This window comes from Alligator mississippiensis, chromosome 14 (genome assembly GCF_030867095.1).
Source record: "Alligator mississippiensis isolate rAllMis1 chromosome 14, rAllMis1, whole genome shotgun sequence".
NCBI classification, from domain to species: Eukaryota; Metazoa; Chordata; order Crocodylia; family Alligatoridae; genus Alligator; species Alligator mississippiensis.
Window position 1 is genome coordinate 28117286 of NC_081837.1, and position 20314 is coordinate 28137599.

At 53.8% G+C, this 20314-nt stretch overlaps 2 protein-coding genes and 1 long non-coding RNA gene across 3 annotated transcripts; 1 reads left to right on the top strand and 2 right to left on the bottom strand.

Annotated features, from left to right (window-relative positions):
- Nucleotides 1-6823: 6823 nt before the first annotated feature.
- On the bottom strand, nucleotides 6824-10912 carry TMEM270 (transmembrane protein 270). The gene is made up of 3 exons (XM_019486331.1): nucleotides 10790-10912; nucleotides 10023-10343; nucleotides 6824-7123 (listed from the first exon to the last, which is right to left on the bottom strand). Exons 1-3 carry the CDS (start codon nucleotides 10883-10885, stop codon nucleotides 6905-6907), a joined length of 636 nt encoding a protein of 211 aa, XP_019341876.1. The 5' UTR covers nucleotides 10886-10912; the 3' UTR covers nucleotides 6824-6904.
- Nucleotides 10913-11633: 721 nt separating this feature from the next.
- On the bottom strand, nucleotides 11634-15143 carry LOC132244801 (uncharacterized). Its single transcript, XR_009456574.1, has 2 exons — nucleotides 14323-15143; nucleotides 11634-13283 (listed from the first exon to the last, which is right to left on the bottom strand). It is a non-coding gene; the product is annotated as an uncharacterized LOC132244801 (long non-coding RNA).
- METTL27 (methyltransferase like 27) lies at nucleotides 13274-19479 on the top strand. Its single transcript, XM_059717279.1, has 5 exons — nucleotides 13274-13720; nucleotides 13802-13930; nucleotides 15139-15274; nucleotides 15632-15724; nucleotides 17092-19479. Exons 1-5 carry the CDS (start codon nucleotides 13274-13276, stop codon nucleotides 17304-17306), a joined length of 1020 nt encoding a protein of 339 aa, XP_059573262.1. The 3' UTR covers nucleotides 17307-19479.
- Nucleotides 19480-20314: the final 835 nt, after the last annotated feature.

Genomic DNA, 20314 nt, shown 5'->3' on the forward strand with positions numbered 1-20314 from the left:
TAGTCATCACTGGAGGGGCCCTTAGAGTCAATGGTTCCTCATCCTCAGGCCTTGAGAAGCAGAATTGAGGGACCTGGCCTGTGGACACCATGCCTTGTGTGGGCCTTGGCAGTGAGGACCAGGCCCACAAGCTCTGGTTCAGCAGCTGCACACAATGGCAGGCTTGACTATTCAAGGCCCCATGCAAAGGATCAGCTTCAGGTCCCTACTTTTTGCTAGACAATGAGACTAAATTGTAATTGCAGTGCAACTGCAGGAACTGGTGAGGAACTGGTATATGATAAGTTGGGCCATCACACTGGGGTGCTGAAGGGTCAAAGCAGGAGACAGCAGCTGCAGGGAGAGGCTCTTGCAAAGGGACTGTGGGAAGCAGGTCCAAGGGATGGGAAACAGAACAGCAAGTAAGATAGGGCAGCTACTGTAGGGGGATCACAACTGGTTGGGAAGACTGAAGGGAGGCTGGTACAATACCATGTTGGAAGAGCAGAGAGGCTCAGGACAACAAGATGCTGGGGATAATCTGGGTAGGAGAGCATGATGACAGGGTCTCAGTACTAGCCTCGTGTGAGGGCCTGCTGGGTTGTCTGCCAAGATCTAGCTGCCAAGCCAAAGTGATATAAGGAAGGAGCTGAGGGGGCAGGGGCTCTATACCTCCATCCACCAAGACATGACATCCTCATGACTGCCAGGCAGTGAAACCTGGAAACCCTTCCCAGCCACCCTTTGCCACTAAGCCAGGATGTCATGGATATTGATGCAAGTGCCAGACATACTCTGTCCTCTCCATTCCTTAGGCATTACCTACAAGTTTCTCCATCATATCCTCACAAGTCTGAAGGATCATCAGAAAGCAGAAGCTCTACCTCCAGCTGCCCAGGGCAGGAACACCCAGAACACAGCTGTCCCTCAGCCAGGGTGGGTATCTAGGCTCCAAAAGCATAGCACAAGTGCTAGAGGACAGTGCCATGCTCAAGGGGGAGAACTCAGCTCCCATAGAATCAAAATGTTCTGTGAGGAAACATCAGGGTTTGTTGCGGGTAGGTCGTGCTTGACCAATCTTATTTCCTTTTACAACCAGGTGACCTATCACCTGGACAAGGGAGAGGAGATCGATATCATATATCTTGACTTTTAAAAAGCTTTCGATCTGGTATCCCATGATCACCTCTTGGCAAAACTGGCCAACTGCAGCCTCAGGTCCACCATGATCTGCTGGCTGGGGAATTGGTGCCGTGGTCAGACCCAGAGGGTGGTGGTTGACAGAAGTCAACTGTCGTGGTGTGCTGTGACAAGTGTGGTCCCTCAAGGCTCTGTTCTTGGACCTATATTATTCAACATCTTCATTAATGATGTGGACATTGGAGTCAGAAGCGGACTGGCCAAGTTCGCCGACGACACCAAACTCTGGGGTAAAGCATCGACACCTGAGGACAGGAAGGCGATCCAGGCTGACCATGACAGGCTCAGGAAATGGGCAGATGAGAACCTGATGGTATTTAACACTGAAAAATGCAAGGTTCTCCACCTTGGGAGGAAAAACCTGCAGCATTCTTGTAAGCTCGGCAGTGCTACGCTGGCTAGCACTATGGAGAACAGGGACTTGGGGGTCATGATTGACCACAAGATAAACATGAGCCATCAATGTGATGCTGCAGCTAGTAAAGCGAGCAAAACACTGGCTTGCATCCATAGATGCTTCTCAGGCAAATCCCAGGATGTCATTCTCCCGTTCTACTCGGCCTTGGTGAGGCCGCAGCTGGAGTACTGCGTACAGTTTTGGGCTCCACAATTCAAAAAGCATGTGGAGAAGCTTGAGAGTCCAGAGGAGAGCCACGCGCGTGATCAGAGGTCAGGAAAACAGACCTTACGATGAGAGGCTGAGAGCTATGGGACTCTTCAGCCTGGAAAAGCACAGGCTTAGGGGTCATCTGATGGCTTCCTATAATTTTATAAGGGGTGCTCACCAGGATCTGGGGGAACATTTGTTCAACAGAGCACCCCAAGGGATGACAAGGTCGAATGGTCATAAACTCCTCCAAGACCATTTCATGCTGGACATAAGGAAGAACTTCTTTACTGTCCAAGTCCCCCCAGGTCTGAAATAGCCTGCCACCAGAGGTGGTTCAAACACCTACTTTGAACACCTTCAACAGAAATTTGGATGTTTATCTTGCTGGGATCCTGTGACCCCTGCTGACATCCTGCCCCTGGGGCAGGGGGCTGGACTCGATAATCTTCTGAGGTCCCTTCCAGCCCTAATGTCTATGAAATCTACGAAATCAGCTTGGCTGCAAATTTCTAGTTTTCTTTTGGGACTCCCTTGACCTAACCCTAACATAACCTATCTGACCGACACATATGGTCCCCTCAGCATAGACAAGGCCATGGAGTGGGGACAAGGAGCCAGCCTTGTGCCCTCCAAACCATGAATGCCACATGCCCCCAGAGGCTGGGAAGGGCATGGCGAGCTACGGCAGGTGGCGGCAGGAACGTGGCAGCGGGAAGCGGGAAGCTCCCACAGGCTGCCACGGCGCTGTCGGCAGCGGGGTGGGGAGCGCCAACTGGTGGTCGGTGACCACCCACAGACACCACCGGCAGCGTCAGCAGTGGCCAGCAGCGATCGCGGACCGCCTGCAGACATCGTCTGTGGTGTCAGCAGTGGGTGGGGGCAACCGCCTGCAGGTGCCACTGGCAGTGTCGGCAGCGCCTTTTCATAGGGGATGAACTGCCATGCTCAGGGGGTGCACATGCATCCGTGTGCACCCCCTACGCATTGCCAATGCTCCAAACCATGTCCACTCAGCATAGACTGGGAGTGATAGATGAGGTACATGGGTCCGATCCTAGGCCTTCCTGACTGCATCTCCTCAACACAGACAAGGGAATGGAGAGGAGATCTAGCATTAGCATTGTGCCCTCTTGACTGGGTACCCTCAGCACTGCTACCTATCCCCTGCCATTGGCTATGAGGTGGAGACCAGAGCCTGGCTCGCCTGGGCCCAGGCCAGGCTGGAGCTGCTGTGACAAGGGCCACAAAACAGAAGTGTTTGTACAGCTGTGTGCAACAGGCCGAGTGAGCCAGCCCAAGGAACACAATGTTTAGAAAAGGACCAACTCATTTTAGGAGTTATCTCCAAAAGTTGAGACTTTGAGAATGCGCGGCCCAGCTGCAGCCCGAAGGGGCCAAGTTCAGGAATGTCAGGCTGGAAGTGGAGCCAGGGGCTTGGGAGGCGAGCAAGAAGGCGGGGGGAGGGGAGCTGGCCTGACTCTCCCCAGCTTGTTTATCTTGTAAGAAAAGCTTGGGTTTCAATTAACCAGGGAAGCAATATTACAAGTGTGAAGCAGGCTATTAAAGAAATGGTTTAAGGCCCAGCTGTAAAGCCATCTTTGACAAGCTGATGGGCCAGCAAGGGGTAGATCAACTGCAGAGCTGAGCACCTGACAGGTGTTAACTGGGGTGGGATCCTGAGTTTGTATCTACACTAGCACATAGGGTGGTGACTGTAAGACTGAGTGTGAACCAGCAGTACTTGAGAGGCCTCAAGACCTGAGGTGCGCTCCTGGCAACAGCGCCCTGTTGTGTTTGCTGCTGTGTCCTGTCGCTGCAGCTCTCATTGCCTCTTATGTGCTTGGTGGAGTCTGACTCCCAAGGAATCCAAAGGGCTTAGGCACAGTTGCAGGGGACCCTGTGGATTTCATTCCAGCTACGTCCCAGCAATATCCAGATCCTGACCCATCTTCATCTTGTCCAGTCTGCAGGAATTGGGTTACTTGCTCAGCCCAACTGGGGGTGCAAGCACTGCACTGGACTAACCCTCCTTGCTGCAGTCAGTGTTTGTCAGAGTCTGAGCCCAGCGTGGGGCCAGCAGAACAGTCCCACCAGAGGAATGGTGCTTGTGGGATGTGACTTCCCAGCCTGGGGCAGTGCAGAGCCCTGGAGAAAGCTGAAGCTGGACCAAAATGCTTGTTCACAGGAAGGTGCTGACAGGGGAGAGGATCCCAGCCTAGAAGCAGTGCAGTACCACAGAGGGTGGGAAGTCCTGAGTCTAGACATGGTCAGCGCTGACAGCCCTCCACAGGCATAGCCCAGCCCTGACACATCTAACAAGATGGGAGGGAAAGGGGTTGCAGTTTGGAAAAATTGCTGAGAGGACAACAGAGGCCAGCCACAAATCAGGGTGGTGGAGCTTACAGGCAAGGGTTCCCAGATAGCGGGGGACAGAGAGGGGTGCTCAGAAGAGCTGTTCCCCACCTGTGGGAGCCTTGTAACTGCCACAAGCACAGCACTGAGACTGGCCCTCACCCTCACTGCAGTCAGAGCTAGGTGCAAACCCCAGCTCCCTGGAAGAGCATCCTCCCCACAGAGCTCTCCCGCTGCAAACCTCCCGGGCCTGCCTGCCTGCCGGACCCACAGGATGAAGAACGGGTTCTGCTGAGGAGAGTGCGAGGCCCCAGCCTGTCTGGTGCATACACTACAGAAAATCACCCAAACCCTCTAATCACAGGCTGCAGCATTATAGAGACAGACAGAACAAATGAATGGACAAGCACAGGGGACAGAATCGCGCTAATGGATAGAAAGTTGGCATGATGTAGCCACGATGGTACAGGAAATATGCGAAAAGCAAGGGACTTTTTGATGAACTTTTACTACACTAACTGTATAGTTGGGAGAGATGTTAGGCAAGTTTTGGGCACCAGGTGCCTTCTACTGAGCAGAATGGCGCAGATTGAGGCTATCGCAGAGCACCAGGCAGAGGCACATTGCCCCTAGGTCAGAGCATGGGTCTGTGAGGGACAGGGCAGGGTCGAAGCTTCAAGAGATCACAGGGCCATTGTACACAGTGCTCGCAGGACAGGGTGAGTGCTCTTCTCTGAGGAGAGCACAGGGCCGTGGAGACCCATACGCACCGGTTAGGATGAGGCCCCTGCCTTGAGGTCACAAGGCCAAGGGGTACAACACTCACAGCATGGGCTGGGATAGGTCCCTGGAAGGCCGTGGGCTGTGGCACTTACAGTTCAGGGAAACAGCCCTGCCCTGAGGAGGGTGCAGGGCCATGGGGTTCAGCATTTACAGGAAAGGGTGACAACTGCGTATGGAAACCACAATATGGGGTAAAAACTGGGACCAGGGGAGAATATAGTGGGAGCAATGCTCATACGGGGTGAAAGCCCTGCCCTGTGGGGGAGCGCCAGGACCTTGTGGTACAACACTCACAAGAGGGCTTCCCCCTTGCAGAGCATAACATTGTGGGGTACAGCGCTCAGCATAGGATTAGGGCCCTGCCCTGGGGAGATTATGTGTCTGTATGGCACTTGGAGGATAGGATAAGGACCCCCCCAGGACAGCACAGGTGCTGGGGTACAGTGCTTATAGGGTGGATATGGGCCTTGCCCCAGGTAGCCATAGGGAGCACCGGCCAGGCTCTGCAGGGTTGCATGGGGAGCAGGTGACAAGCTGGAGATTTGGCCCACTCGGTCCCCGCACTGCTCAAGTCCCTTGGAGCAATGCTAGGAGCGGTGTCTCAGGACACTCCTTGCCAGTTCAGAGCAGCCTCTAATTTGTCTCAGGGCAGACAAACAAATGCCTCCAACCGTGGGGAGAGGGTGCCCTCTCGAGGCCCAGTGCCAGTACTGCTCTGCAGCTCCTGCAACCCGCTCTGAGGATGCCTTGCCCTCCAAGTGTCCTCAGGCACCCACTAACCCGTGGGGGGAGCCTTGCAGTGACCAGGGTTTGGACAAGCAAACTAGGGTAACAGCACAAATAGGGTCTGGCCATCCACTCTGCCGTTCCTGCCCTGGGACCACTCCAGGCACTGGGCTGCTCGAAGGCTTGCTGGCTGTGGGGCCTGTAGAAAGGTACAAGGCATTATAGGTATAATATGAATTATAGCAGGGCCCAGAGTTATGAACAAACACAGAATAAGTGTCCCAAGGACTGCCCTGGTTGTATAGGCAAGGCAGGATGGGGCAGGACTGTTATTGTACAGGACACTGAGGCACAGAGAAGTTATATAGCTACCCCTAAATCATCCAGAGAGGCAGAAGCAGAGACAAGCCCTGACCCAACCTCTCCTGAGCCCCAGCTCAGGGCCCTAAGAGTAAGCCCATCCTCTCTCCCTTGTTCTAAACCCATTAGCCTGGAGTCCTCTACTAGGACAACCCTGTGATCCTGCATGCTGCACACCCACAGTATAGAGAAGTATGGCGGTATGTGCCCAGAGAGCCTGCCTGCCTCCCGCTTTGCAGAAATAGCCAGCAGGCCATGCCCTTCAACCACTGTGTCCCAATCCGCACAGCGTGGGGACAAAATACAGCAGAAGCTAACTGTACCCGTCTGACACAATGTCCAGAAAGCACAGTCTAGGGCATGTCATCGTGGTGGAAGAGGACCATGCTTGTCAGACATTGTGTCCTACTGCCTGCAACAGCCGTTTCAACCTTCCCATCATGCACACAAGCAGCTTCCCAAGCTGCCTATCAGCTCCCCATTTACCCACCCAGGGCACACATCAAGGATTACCAACCTCTCCAACCCTTGGGTGAAAGTGCAGTGATAACGTGAGTTCTCTCCACCCTAGAAACCCTGCTCTGGGTTATTCCAGCAGTGAGTGTGAAACATAAGCTCAGCCCAGAGATCCATATACATTAAGGAACAGCGCCCTGCTCCTCTAGTGAGGACCGCAACCAGAAAGAGCACTCGAACCGCTGCTGGGCACTGAGCTTCTCTGAAGCCACTAGCCGGGCCAGGGGGTTTCCAGTGCAATCCCGGTGCCCCTTCCCTGCATCCCCAGTTCCACATGCAACAGACAGAAGGACCAGCCACCTTTTCAGCGGGGTTTATAAAACTCACTAAAAGAAAGAACTTAGACTAGATCTTCCTCTACCAGGAAAGAAATCTCCTTTAGTACTGCTCCACCTCCAGGGCCTTATTCTCTTCCTCCACACCAGCCACCCTGACTGTATGCTCAAAGGCAGCTTGCAGAAGCCAGGACACAAGGCAAGTGACCCAGGCAATTAAGTAGGCCGGTCCCCAGGTGACCAGATCCAGCAGACTCTTCAGGTGGAAGTAGCAGATCTTCAGCAGCATCTGTGTGGTGATGAGCTGTCTCTCCAGTGTCCGCTGGTAAGGGGGAGGCAGAGCAACAGAGGATTTATAACCAAGCCTGGACATCTCACAGAGGCAGTGCCTTAGGGTCTAGAGAAAGATATCCATCCCCAGAGCTCTGCAGCAAGGGGACAATGGGCCAGTAGCTAACCTAGGGGTGGGCAAAATGTGGCCCAAGGGCCGGATGTGGCCTGCCAGGCCATTTTATCTGGCCCATGGGGCCCCTAAAAATTTTAGAAAATTAATATTTATCTGCTCCTGGCTGCCTGTCATGTGGCCCTCGATGGCTTTCCAAAACTCTAAGCTTTTAGCAAGCTTAGAAGGCTAGTTAGTGAGGGGATACAACTCAAGAATATAGAGCAAACGGGGGTCCAGGAGGGTTGGAGGTATCTCAAGCGAGTGATCCTTGGCACTCAAAAGGAGTCTATCCCATTACGTAGGAAGGGAGGTAAGGGGGCAAAAAAGCCCCCTTGGCTGAACAGGGAACTCCAGGAGAGTCTGGGGGCAAAGAAAGAGATGTATAGGCAATAGAAGCAGGGAGCAGCCACCAAGGAGGAATATATCTCCCTGGCACGCTATTGCAGGGAATCAGTTAGACAGGCCAAAGCAGGGCTTGAGCTCAGGCTGGCTTCAACAATCAAGGACAATAAAAAGTCCTTCTTCAGGTATATAGAGGACAAAAGGAAAGCTCAGAGCAACATAGGGCCCCTGCAGGACAAATCAGGACAGTTGGTGGTTGACACAGGGAAAAAAGCAGAGCTCTTCAATGAGTTCTTCGCTTCAGTATTTCTATGTACCGACCAAGCCAATTCCCCCACCTCGATCATTGACAGATGTCCACATGGCACCAGTCTGCCTACGGTTAGTTCTGAAATAGTTAAGGAGCTCCTGGAGGAGCTGGATGGGTACAAGTCAGCAGGCCCGGATGACCTCCATCCACGGCTGCTGAAAGAATTGGCCAGTGTCATAGCTAAGCCACTGGCACAGCTGTTCAAGCACTCATGGTGCTCCGGCCAGGTCCCTGAGGACTGGAGACGGGCCAATGTGGTGCCCATTTTCAAGAAAGGGAGAAGGGATGAGCCAGGTAACTTTAGACCAGTCAGTCTTACCTCTATTCCTGGGAAAATGCTAGAGAAAATAATCAAAGCACACATTTGTGCAGGCCCAGCAGGGGAAACGATGCTGAGGGGAAACCAGCACGGGTTTGTCACAGGTAGATTCTGCCTGACAAACCTTGTTCCCTTCTATGACCAGGTTACGCACTGCCTGGACACGGGGGTCGAGGCTGATGTCATCTTCCTGGACTTTAGGAAGGCCTTCGACACAGTTTTGCACCCTATCCTCATTGGGAAGCTAGCAGACTGCGGAGTGGACGCCTACACAATCAGGTGGGTGGCTTAGCCACGGTCAACTGGCTTAGGGACCGCACCCAGAGAGTGGTGGTGGATGGTTCTTTCTCGGCCTGGAGGGAGGTGGGCAGTGGGGTCCCGCAGGGTTCGGTCCTCGGACCGATATTATTTAATATCTTCATCAGCGATTTGGACGAGGGCATGGAAAGCACCCTCTCCAAGTTTGCTGATGATACCAAGTTATGGGGCAAAGTTAGTCCACCGGAGGGCAGGGAGCAGATTCAGGCTGACCTGGACAGGTTGGATCAATGGGCAGAGAGAAATAGGATGCAATTTAATGAAGATAAATGTAGGATACTCCACATGGGAAGGAGGAACCCCCCAGCACACTCATAGGTTGGGGAGTGTCCTTCTCAGCAGCTCGGAGGCAGAGAGGGATCTTGGAGTCATAATTGACTCCAAGATGAACATGAGCTGGCAGTGTAACGAGGCCATCAACAAGGCCAATTGCACCTTGTCGTGCATTAGCAGGTGCATGATCAAAGATCATAGATAATAGATCAAAGGAGGTGATGCTCCCCCTCTATGCGGCACTGGTCAGGCCACAGTTGGAGTACTGTGTCCAGTTTTGGGCGCCACACTTCAAGAGGGATGCGGCGAATCTCAAGAGGGTCCAGAGGAGGGCCACTCACGTGATTAGTGGCCTTCATGATAGACCATACAGGGGGAGGTTGAGAGAGCTGAATCTCTTCAGCCTTCACAAGAGACGGCTAAGGGGAGATCTTGTGGCTGCCTATAAATTTATTAGGGGAGGTCAACAGGGAATAGGGGAAGCGCTGTTTACTAAGGTGCCCCAGGGAGTGACTAGGAATAACAGGTGTAAACTAGTTGAGAGTGGATTTAGGTTAGATATTAGGAAGAAATTTTTCACAGTAAGGGTAGCCAGGATCTGGAATGGGCTTCCAAGAGAGGTGGTGCTATCACCTAGCTTGGAGGTCTTCAAGAGGAGGCTAGATAGTCACCTGGCTGGGGTCATCTGACCTCGGTCCTCTTTCCTGCCAGGGGCAGGGGGTCAGGCACGATGATCCATTGTGGTCCCTTCTGACTCTACAATCTATGAATCTATGAAACTCAGTAAGTGGCCCTCCGCCTGAAATAACTGCCCGCCCCTGAGCTAACCCATATTGTTAAACAGTCCCAAGGTGCAGCTACCCCAAGTGAAGAAGCTCAGAAATCCCTCACCTCCCCAGCCAACCACTATGTTCTGACCAGGGGTGCAACCAGGACCAAGGCACGCACAGAAAAGGATGCCATGGAGGTGGCCCCAGCAGCAGTCCTTGGTCCCAGAGGGGAGAAAAGAGACACACCACAGCAGCTAACAAGGGCCAGCTCTGGCTGCACATCTCCCTTTGACTGGGCATAGCGAAGTGTCTGCAAGTGTAAAACCCCACAGGAGCATTGGAAGTCAGTCCATTCCCCATCTACTTCCACTTCCCCTAGAGAAGTCAATCCACTTTCCCTGGGGAAGTCAGTCCATACTGCCCCACCCTCTTTGATCCACTTACCAAGCTGAGCAACATCTGCCTCTGAACACATTTCTGGGCTTTCTTGGAAAACTCCCACAGAAGCAGCAGCAGCAGCATGTAGCCTAGGAGCAGGTTCTGGGCCCAGTAGAAGAACATGTCAGTATAGAGCTGCAGCGAGAGATGGATGCTGTGCAGCATGTCCCACTGTACCTTCCAGAAGCAGAAGTACTGGCTGAGCAGGCTCACATGCCTGGATGGTAGTGACAGGGAGAAGGGGCTCAGCGTATCTCTCACCACCACCTTCAGCCAGCTTGCCACAGAGGTCGCTGGCCCCTGCTCAGGGACCTTGTCTGGGGCCTGCTGTGGGGAAGAGCAAGAGTGACAAGCATAATGCCTCTAGGCTCCACTGCCCAGAGACCCATGGGACAGGCACCCTCACCTTCAGGAGACACCCACTGCCTCTAGAAAATTGGAGAGATGGGCTCAGCCTCAGGGGAACCTCGTACTCTGGGACCAAAAGGCCCAAGAGCCAGGGAACACCACTGCCTTTGGGCCAAAAGGAAAGGTAGACTCATATAGTATCCACTACCTAGGGGACTGGGGGAAGAGACAAGCTGCTACAGGGGCATCCACTGACCTGGGACCAAGTAGAAATGTGACACCCCCCCCCCCCCCCGAACCATTCCCTTGGGACCACCACAGCAGACCTGTGAGTAGATGGGTAACTGGGACACACAGCCCCTGGGAGCGACTATTTTTGGGAATAATTAAATGGTATTCCCCAGCCTCCCAGTTCTCCAACTCACCAGTGTGACCATTCTCACCAGGCACATTAAGGTTTCCCTGATGCCAGACATGAACCCTTGTGTGCCTATGATGAAGTCTCTAGTCCTCCAGCCCATGCAAGCAATGGCAACTCTGCAGGCTGAGGCCCTGAACTATGACATCACCCATCCAGGCAGCTATCTTAACACAAGCCAGACCCAATGGAGTTGCCATAGCCACCAGGCAGCACCCCTCCCCCACTTCTGGTTACTATGGTGATGCCAGAGTCACAGGCTTGTTACTGTAGAGATAATGCAGATGCAGACAATGGTTGTCACATAAATGAAGTAGCTGCAGTTCCCAGAGCTGAGGGGCCCCAGCTGTGTCTCCTGTTAGTTTCTGAGATACAGAATACTGCAGCTGTATCTCTCACCCACTCCCTGAGCACACCCCCCACAGCTCCCATAGGCATTGTTTCAGCTTCATGCACAAAACCTTTGGAGTTCCACACCTGGAAACTACAGATAAAATTCAGGCCTCACCAAATCCATTAGCAAATTCCCACTGACTTCAGTGGAGTCAGGAATTCCCTGAGATGCTTCAGAGCCTGTCAGATGGCCCAGCTTCATAAAGCAGGCCTGACAGCTGCAGAGTTAGCTGAACCCCTCACTGGTCTTTGAAAGCACCCATTCAGGCTCAGACCTCCTGTCTTTACCTCTCCTGGGGGAAGCCCTGGAATTCCCTTGCTCTGGGACCAGGCCCTAGCACCCCAAGCACCCACCATGCCTCCCCAGCTGTTCCAGCTGGACTAGGACCTGGACTACCTGCAGTTCTTCCCTCCCGGAGGCTGTGCCCAGCGGTAAACACTACAGCCAGCTAGCCTGCTTAAACCAGAGTTGTTTATTTTGCAGTTAAAATAAATGCTCATGCGGACTCAATTATACAGCCACAACAGAACTTATTCCCTTCCTGTACAGGGACAAAATCTACCAGTATAAGAACATCCATGCTGAGGATCATACTGCTATAATTAGACTGGAAGGACTAAACTTCTTATGGTGCTACAACTTCTTATGCAAACATAAGGTTTATATTAACAAAATACTCCTAGGTCCAGTGGGAATGGCAGGGCAGTGTCTTTCGAAACAGTTTGTATGCTTTCTTGTGGCACTCACTGTGCTTGCTGAAACTGGCCAGGGAAGAAGTGTACATGTTCCTGGGGCTTGCATGTTGTGCACATATGGCAGATATGGCTATTTGGACCACCTATCCAGCTCCTTCCTCTGAGTCATGTATGTTGGGGAAGGAAGAGCACCACCTGTGGCTTGGTCACAGAAGAAAGAAATACCATAAAGGTTAATTGTGGCTGAACACAGCATTCTCCCCAGGGAAGGAAATGGCACTAGCACTGCAGACAGCTGTCTATTATAACATGCTCTTATTGGAAAAAGCTTTGTTGTAGTATAACAAGCTTATAACAAACATTGTTTGCAGCAGGGATACAGCATTCAGCTGCCCGAACACCCTTAGGCTAGAGAAGGGCCTTGTCTTTGTCCCATGAAATTCCATTTAGCTTTTGCAAAACATATGAACACACTATCAACACTGCCTTTTTCTCCCTTGCGTTCCTCAGAAGAACACCGTCAGTCTGTCCGAATTATAACTGAACATGAACTTTCTAGGGCCAGGTTCTGCCACTGCCAAAGTGGCATCACACACTGTACTGGAAACATCTGGCTCTGCTGGAACAGCTGTCATGCAAGGAGGGGGACCAGGAGGAAGAGACAGGCCGGGCTGGGATTCATCCTGTAAGATTCATCAAGTAGCCTGAGGAACCCACTCCCTTTGAGAGAGCAGTGTATAAAACAAGAGCGTACCTGACTTGCAGAGTGAGCCAAGTGTGGGAGAGGACTGACTGGGTTTGCCGCCAACCACCCCTCCAGGTCCCAGGGTGTCTCCCTCCCCAACAGGGCAGCCCACTGCCAGCCCCCTGGGTGGTTTGGTGACTTTTCGTACAGGTTTCCCTTCCTTTATGCTGTACATGAGTTTCTAGAAAATGGTGCATAACTCAAATTGGCATAAAGGGGACCCACTTTACAATGTAACAAACAGGGATACATTCCAGGACATTGACTGTACTGACCCCCAGACCTATTTCTACCACTTTTACAGACAATTTTGGTACTTGCCAACAGCAGACAGTACACACAAGCACAGGGTGGTGGTGAATGTGGGGATGGCAACTACAGAAACACGTGTCGCAGACAACGAGCAAGAAGCACAGATCCACACAGACTGTATTTTGGTGTGCACCACTCCCACAATGCACCGCACAAAGCAGCTGCCTGTGGGTTTCCACCGCAAAAATCGCATAAGTGAATTTACCTCGTACATAACAACATTTTGGTATAAAAAGGGTCATCATGTAAGAACGAATTCGCACAAACAGAACCCGCATAAAGCGAGGGAAACCTGTAGCCACCATTCAAAGCGCCAAGCAGGGGCCGGCAGGGTCAGGTCCGGAGATGAGCGGGGCTGGAAACAAAAAGAAGCGTTCAGAAATCGGGGAGCAGGAACTCGGCATCGGCCTGACCCGCCTGAGCCACGCAGGAGCCGGCAGCGGTGCTGTGCCTGGGCCCGGCCGCCCTGCGCCGGGCGGGGCGCCTCGAGCCGAGCCACCGCCGGAGGCCACGAGCGAGCGCCTCGCCCGGGCCCGGCACAGCCGCTCGCGGGGCGGCCGCAGGGAGCCGCGCCGGGGGCGCCCGGGAGGGGAGGCGAGGACGGCGCTGAGACGCGCGGGGCCACTAAGGGGACGAGGCGGCGCCGCGGGAAGCGCCGGGCCCTCCGCAGCCATGGCCGGCCCGCGCCGCAGCCTGGCAGAGGTGCAGCGGCGGGTGGCGGCGGTGCACGGCCGCACGGCGCTGAGCGACCAGCTAGGCTCCTACGACCGGTGGGCCGCCGACTACGAGCAGGTCTGGCCCCGCGCCGCCGCGCCAGTGCTGCCCCCGGCCCGGCCCGGCCTGGCCCTGGCGGTAACGCCGCTGTCTCCGCAGGACGTGTCCGTGCTGCAGTACCGCGCGCCGCGCCTGGCCGCCCGCGCCCTGGCCGCCGCCTCCCCCGCGCGCCCGCGGGACACGCTGGTCCTCGACGCGGCCTGTGGCACCGGGCTCGTGGCCCAGGAGGTAAGGGCAGCTGCGCAGCAGGAGCTGCGGGCGGGCTGGGCCAAGAGGGGGGCTTCTGCCTGCCCCGTGCTGGGAGGGCAGGGAGCGGGTCCTGCCCGCCTGGCTCCCTGCCGCTCTTTTTTTTTTGCAAAAAAAAAGGAAAAAATATATATATATATCCACCTCCAACACTGCCAACTGGCCCTTGTGATTCCCTTGGTAGCTCAAAGCACACTAAAAACCCATTACACAGCTTGCACCGCACCACCACGCACTTATCCCTATACCCGTACCCCCACCCACTCTCCTCCTCAGCGGGGCTGCTCATGAAAAAGTCTATGCCAGACCCCTGTCCACCAGAGGAGGTCTGCCATTTCTTTCCCCTTAGTCCTCTTCTTGCCTTTCTGTCGTACCAGTACATTTCATTTCGTCCCATTTTAATACAGCCCTTGACTGTGGGGTCCAAGTGTCTGTTTGCGAGCGGGTTCCTGGCCTCCCCCTCAGATGTTGCTGCTTTAGTGCTGCTTAGGCAGTGCCTTGGGCAAGGACAGAGACAGCCCCTCCTCCACCTCTGCCTTGACCTTTAGCTCTGCCTGCCCCCCGGGGCAGGGTGGGAATACGGGCTCAGGAGCAGGTGGGAAGCAAATCCAGACCAGAAGGAGGCTCTGGGGCCCAGCCCTGCAGGTGGGAGCATCCATTGAATGGACATCTTGGAAGAGATGGGCACAGCCCATCCATCGCTGTTGCAGCAAAACACAGTCTTGTTCATAAGGCAGGTCGCAGTCCTAGCAGGACTTTTCAGGCTTCCTGCCCCCAGTACTCTTATGTGGACTCTGTTCTAGGGCCTCGTTTCACCAAGTGTTAGAAACCCTTTTCCATGGGGCCATGCAATGAGAGGAAGCCCCACTTGTTGGAGGAAGGGGCTGCTTGTAGAAGAGCAGCTGAGGCGGAGCCCCCTGCTTCTTGGGGCCCAAAATTCCCAGGACTTTGGTGAGAAACAGGCTGTGCCTGCTAGTCATAGTCGTGGTCTCTGTGTCTGGGAGATAGGATCCTGCTGCTCACGTTGCCTCAGTGTCTGTCCTTGCCTCATTGCAACCAGTAAAATGTAGCTGGAACATGGTTCTGAAGGGGCCATGTGTTGGGGGGTGGTAGCTCTGGGGAACAAGGCAGCCTCCTCCCCTTCCAGAGCAAGAGGTAACTGGGGGCTGTAATCCATGACATGTTCCCAGCTGCAGGGGCTGGGGTTCAGCCGCATGCACGGAGTGGATGGCAGCAGGGGCATGCTGGAGATTGCACGCCAGAAGGGGCTATACCAGGAGCTGAAGCACTGTATTCTGGGCCAGGAGCCCTTGCCACTGCCCACAGGTAACGAAGCCAAGCTGCATTCCTGGAGGCACTCAGAGATGGTGTTTTGCCCCTCTGGACAACTCCCAAGGAACAAGAGGGGGTGGTCCTGTGTCCAAGGATATGACAGTTATCCCCATGGAAGAGGTCACTCCTACAAGACCAGTGTGGTGAGGAGTTAATGATGATCCCTGCAGTCCCAAGAAGGGCAGATGCTGTCTTACCCAGTGGCTTGTGACAGAGCCAGTCCCTTGGCAGAGAGGAGCAGGGGAGCTCTTCCACTAAGTGACAGACCATGGCAGCAATGCCCTGCAGGAGGGAAGGGGGCTGCAGGAGGGGATAGGAACTGGATGTCCTTCTGCCTTTCTTTTCCACCAGGCCAGTACGATGCAGTAATCATTGTAGGGGCACTCAGTGAAGGGCAGGTGCCCTGCAGCGTGATCCCAGAGCTGCTCCGTGTCACGAAACCAGGTGAGGTTGGTTGGTCAGTCTGTCCCCCTGTGTTTCCCTCCTGCTCCTTACCACTGCCTCCACAGACTTCCTGCTCTAGTTCTAGGGCACAGCCCGCCCTGCCCAGTGCAGGAACTGAGGATCTTACTAAGGAACCCCCTGTAAAATGGCCTCTCCTCCCCCCTCACATCAGCTCCCTACAGCCTGGGGAGTATCAGCCATTTCTGGGATATCTCCCATCCCACACAGTGCAGCTCCATGGGAGCATTACCACTGAGTTCACTAAAGCATCCAAGGCATTGGCACCTCTAATCCTGTTGTCCAGATTTGCTCTGAACAGGGATCATCAGCACAGTGGCAGCAATGCTGGTGTCTGCTCTGTGCCACAATCCCAGCAGAGGAGCTGTAGTGGTGGAGTGGGCCAAGAAACCTAGTGGGCCCTCCCAACAGGATGAGAAGGAGGTTAAAGCCCACAAATACCAAGCAGTCCTCAATTCTGAGAGCTGGGCCCAAGGGCTGGCTCTGTGAAAGGTGAGGAAAACAGGAGAGTAGGAAGATTCAGATACAGAAATGTGCTTCTCCCCTGAGGCCTGTATGGGAGGCTTGGGTTCTGGTGCTGTCTGTGAGGGGAGATGTTAATATCCCCATTCACTGTCCAGCCACAGAATTCCCCACCCCAGCCTCTACAGTGGGAAACTGCTCCCTGCAGAGCTAGGGGAAGGAGCAGGAGGTGCTCCAGGCCAGTCTTCAGGGCTTGGCAGTTCCCAGGAGCACTGCCAAGCTGTTCTGTGTAGGTTACTGTGGGTGAGAAGCACTGGTTACACATGGACATGACTCTGATCAGGCCAGTGAGACTGGACTGCAGTGCTGCATCTCTTCTGGAAACTGAATCAAGACCCAACAGTGCTACCACATGCTGGAAGCATTTGGTCGTGGCGTAGTGACAAAGATGCTGGCTCACTGGAGGGCTTGGCCCCTTTGCATCAAGAGTTGCTTGTTGGGAGCTTTTGCAACAGATGGCAGTGGGCTGCACTGTTGTTACAGCACCAGTGTGAATGCATACAGAAGCTACTGTCACTCACCTTTAGTACTGGTGCCCTGCACATGCTGGCTCAGCTGGGACCCTCTAGCAGCCCATCCATGAAAGCATCTGAGCAAGAAAGGAGGCAGTTCCCTTAGGAGCCTCTGGGCTACCCCCAGTCCCTTTTGCTGCTGCCCTTTCCTCTTGCTTCCCCCACCCCCCCAGTCCATAAGCTGTTCCTATTCTCTTCCCATCTTGCTTTCATCCTGTTTGTGGCTTCAAGTGCAATGGGTAGGATGGCAAGGCAGCTGTGACGGGCCACCATCCATGGTCCCACCAAGGAGTAACCTACTCTTCTCCCCCTCAGGAGGGTTCTTGTGCCTGACCACAAGGACCAATGTGACAAACCTGCAATACCTGGCCAAGCTGCAGGGGATGCTGGAGGACCTGGAGGAGCAAGGCCTGTGGGCAAAGGTCTCTACCCAGGAAGTTGAGAAATGGGAGAAGGCAACTTCGGGGCAGGAGAGCACCCAGAACTCAGACTACATCTCTGGGGTGGTGTACGTGTACCAGAAGTGCTGAGGAGCCAGGGCCATAGAGGGTCTGTCTTCTCTTGCCTCTGCAAACCTACAGAGTCCATGTATAGTCTCTCTGGTCCTGCTGAACAGATAGTCTGGGGTGGATCTCAGTTGGATGGGTATCAACATACTCTGGATGGTGCTCTGTCCAGCTGACATCTGGGAACATACAAAAAGCTGATTCATCAACAGGGCAGCCTGTTTCCCCAATCGTACCTACTGTGCCACCCCAGTGATTCTCCAGCTGCCATCTCTCCTCAGCTTCCTCTCTTCACCTCCCAGCTCATGTTCCTGGTAGTACCACCAGGCTCAGTCTTCCCCAACTCAAATACCAGGTGTGACCATCTCCTACCCTTCCTCCCTTTATCTCCCAGGTCACTAAGTGAGCCATCACAACCTCCACCTGGTGCCATCCTCCAGCAGCACTAGACTATTTTTTTTAAATAAAACCTTTTATGTTCCAAGCCAAATCAACCAAATCAATTCCAAATCCGAGAGTCATTCAAGAGTCATTCCATATGTGGCCCTACTACCGGCAAACATCCGCCACCCCTACCAGGGGCTTCAGATGTTTCCAAATCATTTCGCAAGCATCCTATGTGCAGGCCCAAGCCTGGAGACTTGGGGTTCGAATGTCCCTGGGTTTCACTTGCCCTCAGCAGTGCGGCTGCAGGAGCAAGCTAGGGAGGAGTCTCCCATTTCCATAAAGTGGGCATAACGCCGAGATCTTCCCAAGGGTAATGAACGTGGGAGGGTAACATTACCTCTGCAGGTACTACCCCATGCCAGAAAAGTGGTTATCCCCTGTCCTTGGGAAAACCATGGTGATAATGGTATTTCCCCTGTGACCATCTGGTCCAGCTCTATTTAAATAGCTCTTGCCAGTTTTCCAACAGCCTCTGCCAAGCTAGACCTTTGTGCTCCACCTTTTCTTCACCTGTGAGCTGCCTTAGGATCTAGGTCTTATGACTGCCTTGCCTCTCCCACTGCTTCTACAGAGATTCCTCTTCATCCTCTCTCCAGCTTTTGGGGGAAATTAGGGGCAGCTCAGGACTCCTCATCCCCACCCCTGTTCCCCATTTCAAATGATCTCAGCCCAAGCCCTAGTTGGACTGGAAAACAGTAAATAACAGCTCCCCATTCACTTGTTTCATACCATTCATAATTTCATAGGCCCCCATCTTACCCCAACCCTCAGTTATCCCTTTGCCAAGATGAAGAGATGGGGGCTTCTTGTTTTCTCATCTAGAAGCTGCTCTGTACTAAATCACCCCCTTGCCTTTCGTACCTTTTTGCACTGTACTCTCTGTTCTGTGAGATGGGGTGACCAGAGCTTTCCCCGCAGCTCAGCTCCCTGCCACGCCCTTGCATCTTTAAAACCACAGTCTCCCTTTCCTCCAGCCTTGAAGATCCCTCTGGATGACTTCAAGACCTGCTGCCTCTCCTCTGTCACTGTCTCCCCCTCAGCAATAGCTGGGCATGTGGGATGGTGAGACTGTGCCCGTCTGCCTTGGTGCCCAGGACTGTCTCTGTTTCCCTATTTGCATTCTGCTGTTGTTATCTTTGTCAGATACCGAGTCTGTAAGCATTTTGGGGCAGGGAGTGCTCTGTTCAGTGCCCGCTGCAATGGGGCCTCTGAGTGCTACAGCAATACAACTAATGATCCTAAAGCACCACCTCAACAAGTCTAGACTGTTGGTACTTTATCTTTGACGCCATGTTCAAACTGGCCTGGGAAAGGGGTAGTAGCAATGAGTAACGGGTGGCTGGACCAGTCACTAGTCCACTTAGACAGTCACACTTTAAAGCCTCTCTACTTTGCCTATCCTTGGTCCTCTTGTCCCCCAAAGTTACTGTCCCCTGCCAAAGCAGTTCCTCTCTAACAGAAAGACAAAACACCAGCAGCAGCTTCCCTCAGCTGAGCTCAGTGTCATCCCACTGGGCAACATGTCACCAAGGATCATGGTTTTCTTTGTTTAAAAATTGCAAATTCTCTGATAACCCCCAAATTCTCTGATTTAAGAAACCCTAAATCCACATTTTTCCACAGTTAAAATTAAATGCCATTGTCTCTCAATTTAACACAAAGTTTTATTCAAATATCAAAAACTTTAAAGCAATTTGGAAGCCTACCAGTGCCTCAATCATTATAATAAAATACATTCTAAATACCTATACATTTTGGCATTTGATTTTGCTTCTTTTTATCATGGAAAATCAGAGCTCCCCCTGCCCTCTTCGCTCACCAGGATATGGGTCCAGCTTTGGCTGTCCCCTCCCCCCACCCCTGGTGCTTTGTGTCACTGAGCAACTGTGATAGGCCGTGCCCTGCCATTGCCCCCCCTCCACTCCTCCTGGTACCCTTCACTCCCAGCCCACAATCCCCTGCCACTCCAAGCCATGCCAGTGCCCCTCCTGACCTGCAGTCCCCTGTCCTTGCCAGTGCCCCTCACTCCTGACCTGCAGACCCCTATCCCTGCTGACCTGCAGCCTCCCCACCCCATCCCCCAGCTCTGCTAGTGCCCCTCACTCAACCCACAGTCCCCTGCATCCCCCCAAGCCATGGCAGTGCCTCTCCTGACCCACAGCCCCCCTGACCCTGCACTCCCAACCCACAGTCCCCTGCCCCCACTGGTGTCCCTCACTTCCAAGCCACAACCCCCTGCTCCGCCCAGCCCTGTTGGAGGGGCCCCCCAGCTGCCTTCATCCCACCCAAGCAAGAGCATAGCAGGGGTATCCATATCCCTGGTCATCACTCACTCCTGGGCAAAGTGGATATCGTCTGTCTCTAGCCTCAAGCCCCATGCTAGGGGTTTGGAGGTAGCACAGCACTTTATACAGTCACCACATAGGCATCTGCTGACACAAGGGCAAAGGCAGGATAGATTGCCCCAGCGTTGCTGAGGCACCCCTTGCATGGGCCTCGTCCTGCCAGCACCAGTCCCTGGGAGTGATCAGCCGTCACCCCTGTAGTGCATGGCTCAGGGGGGTCAAGCAGGGCCCAAGCACTGA